Genomic DNA, 5,020 nt, shown 5'->3' with positions numbered 1-5,020 from the left:
CGGTACCCAATTCGCCGTGGCATCCACTCACCTTGCTACTCTTGTTAGCAATGGTGTCAACTTTGCATCAGGCCAACGAACTAGGCCCGAGATTTTTATTATTGCACGGTTGGCTGCAAGACCACACTGCATGGGGGCGATTGCCGCATCAACTTATTGCGCGCTACGGCGGAGAGGCTGTTTTGTTGGGTAGGGGTATGCTCCTGCGGAAGTAGTTGTTTATTGACCATCAGATTTCCTCGGGATGGGCCGATCGCCCGACCCCCCTGAGGTGCAGGACCTAACGCCGGACCTTCTGCTGGAACAAGTGGAGTCCTGCGTTCGGAAGATTGGATGGTTCGAAGACAATCCCGACCGCAGAATTGTGAGTCTTAGTATGTTAGATGCAGTCTTATGAAGGTCTTGTTTGGTCCAATCTCGACGGCAGCGTTTTGTTGCTTCCGCTCAACTCGACAACTCCGAAAAATTATCAGGTTGCGATGATCTGTGGAGATTGAAGAGCTTATGCTTTAGGTTGTTGCTGGTATGTCGCTCGGCGGCGGCATAGGTTTGAGGTTCGCAGTTCGCCACCTTGATCTCATAGCGCGCGTTGTACGTTGAGCACGCCGCCTCCCTATTGAGTTCCCTTTCTTTGCAGGTCCTAGTGGCCCCCTCTGCTCTACCTGATACACGCACGTTGTCCATCGTACACTGGGCAGGCCGAGGCCTCACCGAGTAGTTCAGCGAAGGTCTTGACAGGCGTGACCTCACTTCAGGCGTATCGGCTTGGGCAGGCCGCCACGTCAGCTCAATCCAGCCGAAGCCATCTTCAAGCCTGTTGTATCCGCAGTCGGCCGAACAGCAAGGCTACTTGACAGGGGCCGTCGACGAGGTTTGCTACATCGTATAGCATGCAATGCTAACCTTGTATGTCAATTCTTTCTTCACCAGCGCTAATGGTGATAGCATATATAGGTTCAGCACGCTCCCAACTACGGTTGCTCATGGGAGCATCCCCAAAAACTAGCTGGTCACGGAGTTCCTCTATCACACATCTCTGCTGGCCTCGACTATGTGGTGCAGCCTCATCTATCAAAGTGAGTCAACAGCGTAAGTCCCAATGTCATGCTCTAGAGGCTCGCGATGTAGGTACATATGTGGTAGAAGAAACGGTGTGCATCTCCTTCGGTGGTCCACTATGACGCATGAGTGGATGTGCACTAATGTTGACTCTTTGAATTTGGACAAGTCGGTCGCGCTAGTGATCTGTTCTCATCGCACTCGTCGTGGCGTCGTTTCAGCTATCCCCAACTGTGGATCGATGTGAAGCATAATACACACTATGTGGAGCGCATCGATGATCACGTGAGGCCATTGACTGCTCTCTACAACCCTCTCTGTATTGGTAGGTGCTTATGCACGACGGGCAGTGGATTAGGCCTAGGAGCCTATCGCAGAGCAGTCGGCTGTGACAAGTACACCGCCACTGCCAACAGCATTATTGCTCAGACGACCAAGTATCTAACACTGTTCGATTTCATGTGTGCTTTTGGGTTTCCTCGATTGGTATGGTTTGTGTTACGTCGAATGACAACACTGCATAGAGAGAAGACCTCTTGGTGGGAGACGAAAATCTCTCATTGATATACCCACAGCAGGTCAGTCCTTCCATTCTCTGTGTCACGTGATTGCAATGTGCTGTACATGTGTTCACAATCAGAGAATCACCTCTTCGCTTCGTTTACTCAAACAATGATCTGCAAACGGTATGGTTTTTGGATGCAACTGAACCCATGCGAGTGATACTCTTCACATTAAATCCCGATACCGCTATCTGTATTCCGTTGAGTTTTGAATCCATTCGCTTCTGCCGGGAGTGACAGGAGCTGTGTGAGGGTTTCCTACTTTGTTAGTGTAGCGGCATGGTCCTACACTGTAACAACTCAATCAATATCTTACTACGAGAAGCATCGAATCTGTTGCATGTACATAACATCATCGGCATCTCTGAGTGTATAATCACAGTAACATGATACTTTGATGGTTCAGCGTCGCATACTGCCTTCGTTGCATACGCAATCTAAAAGTTCTCTACAGTAGCGGCCCATCATCACCATGCTCGGCGTTGGTGTGTCTACTGGCGGGACCAGTAGGAGGAGGCTGCAGCCTGGGGACAACCCCGGTAGCCGAGGCCAGACCACCAGACCGCATCCGAACCTAGTGAATGAAAGAAGACACTTGAAGACGGCCCCGACAGAATGATCACCCACTTGAGCCGTCGAGTCGGTCGAATCTTCATCTTCATCGTCAATGCCGAGCAAGTCGGGTACACCGCCCCCGCCTTCTCCTGAGCTCTCACTGCTCCTAGGAGACTCTATGCTCTGCAAGCAGGACACATCCTTCCGATATAGTGCTGACCAATGGACCCACCCTGAGCTCTTCCCCAGTCTCGTCGAACTTCTTGTGCTTGCCCACGTTAGATGAGTAATGCTCAAGTTGCGGGGCGTCGTCGAAGCTATAGGAGGCCACATTCGAGCCACTCCTGCTTCATCACTCACTCGTCAGGGTTCATATCGTCAGTGGCACTAACAGCAAGCCTAGCACTGCGACCAATCGTCGAGTACTTCACGTATCTGCGACGACGGAGTGAATCTCTACGACCACTGGCTCCCTACTCCAGCGTCTCGAAGCCATAGTTGCCGATAGTATTCTTCCACCTCTCTGATCCAGACACATAAGTTCCACCAAACATGAGAGCTACCAGAAATCCGATAATCATCAGGGTTGCTACAGCGCCTGAGAAATGGTGACACGCTGGTAGACGAACAAGAAGTGTCACCCCTGGAGAATGGACTGTGGCTAGGACAGGGCACTCGCTCCTTTTGAGGACGCCATCCCCCTTCACACGTATCCCCGACAACCTTTCTGTAAGCATCAGCAAAGAACATGCCAGAGGAAGTACACTGCATTTCAGCAGGGGTGAGCACCTGCGCAATGGTGGGGTACAAGGCCTCAGCCACCTGAGCTTACCGCATCAACGTCTACAGGCTTGCAGTCGACGCTGCCGATCTTCCGGGCGAAGCCGAGCTCACAGTCAAAGTCCTCTTTCGTACAGGGACAGTTATGGCGTATTACAGGCCTCTCAAATTTCTCACCTGCAAGCCTTCGAAATATCTCTACTAATGCGATGGAGTTTCCCCATCACTATGCACATTTCCCACAGTACAGCACATGGTTCTATCATCGGCGGTCTGTACGACACAACGAGACCCCTCACCATTGAAGCACTCAGAGTCCTTCTTCCGTCTGACGTAGCTGATGACTCTACCCAGCAGACAAGCATCGCCAGTAGTCCTGACTAAGCTTATACCACAACCAACGAGGTTGGCAAGCTGGAGGAGCACCTCCCATCACTCGGTATCCACGTTTCATAGTCACTGCCGGCTGAGTCCGCCGCCCACGCGCCCTGGCATGGAGGTTGGCCCAATGTATCGAAATCGATGTGGTAGAGAACACCTGCATAAACTGGAGTCCACCTTGGGAAAGCTCAGAAACGCGACTTAGTCTACTCAGTCCAAGGCAAGACACTTGTTTTGACTTCCTATTTGTGCGATATGAATGCTAACACAACGGCCATTCATGCAGTGCGTATTTCCAAGACTATCATAATATTCACGATCGCATCTACGGCAACAGCTGGGAGATGCCCCGTGTTCTGTACGATCAATACCCAACCTCATTGTCACTGTGTTGACGTACTCGACAGTTGAAGACCACTTTCTACACTGCGCGATGGTGGTGGTCTTATACGTACTACATCAGTGTTAGGATATGAGTTCGCTTTCTCCAGCTGAATCCAAGCGCTTACACTCGAATTCGGGTAGAAGCGTACAAAAATCAATAAGAATTTCTCTAAATTTCTCACAGACACATGTAGCCGACCATGTGCATGTTTTTCCACGGGAACATGACCAAACGCGACGACTACGAAAATACAACTGTTGCTCCCTCACCCTCCAATGCGACCTCCTACCAGCATCACTTCGTGTACCATGCATCAAGAACTTCGTGGAAGTCGAAGTCGGCTCAGTGACGATGTTGTCAACGGCCATTGCGTGCTCGGACACATCAAAGTCGTACCTGACAACTACTGATCTTGTTGCTAGGGATCACGAAACTACCAGCTGTGGCCTTCATTCCAAGAGAACACCACTTGACGAGTTTTGTGAATGTCATCAGCCATCACGACCAGACCTCCGTGGTCGCCGAACTCGTATATGTAGGCACCTGCCCAGCAGCAGTAGTGCTATCCACAACATACTTTGTTCGTCTCTGTTGAGCTCGGAAGTTTCCTCACTAATTATAGGAGTTTATATACGAATGAGCGTACAAGTGTTCAAAAAACTAGCGAAATTTTCCCATTTTTTTTCGAAATTTACATATTTTCACCGATACTTGTATTAGGCTATGTGCATATTTTCCCACACTATTGCCCATACATCGACTTCCCCTTCGACACACCTTTGTGCGCTTCTATCCAAGTAAGACCACCATCACGAGAAAGGTAGGTGTTCACCTCGTCATTTTCAAAGCGCAGATAGGGACCAACGTTGCCTGCAACAACTCAACTACATATACTAGCAGTGTTGGAGTAGGAATATATGTTCGCTTTCCTCAGCTGAGCTTGGGAGTTTCCTATACAGTGTTGGAGTAGGAATATATGTTCGCTTTCCTCAGCTGAGCTCAGGAGTTTCCTATACAGTGTTGGAGTAGGAATATATGTTCGCTTTCTTCAGCTGAGCTTGGGAGTTTCCTATACAGTGTTGGAGTAGGAATATATGTTCGCTTTCTTCAGCTGAGCTTGGGAGTTTCCTATACAGTGTTGGAGTAGGAATATATGTTCGCTTTCTTCAGCTGAGCTTGGGAGTTTCCTATACAGTGTTGGAGTAGGAATATATGTTCGCTTTCCTCAGCTGAGCTCAGGAGTTTCCTATACAGTGTTGGAGTAGGAGTATATGTTCGCTTTCCTCAGCTGAGCTCA

General features: G+C 49.7%; 1 protein-coding gene across 1 annotated transcript in view; it reads right to left on the bottom strand.

The window, feature by feature from the left end:
* Window positions 1-2,070: 2,070 nt before the first annotated feature.
* Pmar_PMAR014514 (hypothetical protein) overlaps window positions 2,071-5,020 on the bottom strand; it is a gene marked incomplete at both ends in the record, with an annotated part of 5,110 nt that continues 2,160 nt past the window's right edge. Inside the window, 13 exons of the mRNA XM_002779372.1 lie at window positions 2,071-2,196; window positions 2,250-2,360; window positions 2,410-2,494; window positions 2,538-2,612; window positions 2,655-2,775; window positions 2,819-2,942; window positions 3,010-3,134; window positions 3,257-3,333; window positions 3,384-3,495; window positions 4,013-4,119; window positions 4,161-4,266; window positions 4,501-4,593; window positions 4,976-5,020. Of these exons, the coding sequence (XP_002779418.1) occupies window positions 2,071-2,196; window positions 2,250-2,360; window positions 2,410-2,494; window positions 2,538-2,612; window positions 2,655-2,775; window positions 2,819-2,942; window positions 3,010-3,134; window positions 3,257-3,333; window positions 3,384-3,495; window positions 4,013-4,119; window positions 4,161-4,266; window positions 4,501-4,593; window positions 4,976-5,020 (1,307 nt within the window). The remainder of the gene's footprint in view (window positions 2,197-2,249; window positions 2,361-2,409; window positions 2,495-2,537; window positions 2,613-2,654; window positions 2,776-2,818; window positions 2,943-3,009; window positions 3,135-3,256; window positions 3,334-3,383; window positions 3,496-4,012; window positions 4,120-4,160; window positions 4,267-4,500; window positions 4,594-4,975) is intronic.

The sequence above is a fragment of the Perkinsus marinus genome, assembly GCF_000006405.1.
Source record: "Perkinsus marinus ATCC 50983 genomic scaffold scf_1104296947560, whole genome shotgun sequence".
Taxonomy (NCBI): domain Eukaryota; phylum Perkinsozoa; order Perkinsida; family Perkinsidae; genus Perkinsus; species Perkinsus marinus.
The sequence above is the reverse complement of the archived record's forward strand: the minus strand, read 5'-3'. Positions and strand labels throughout refer to the sequence as shown.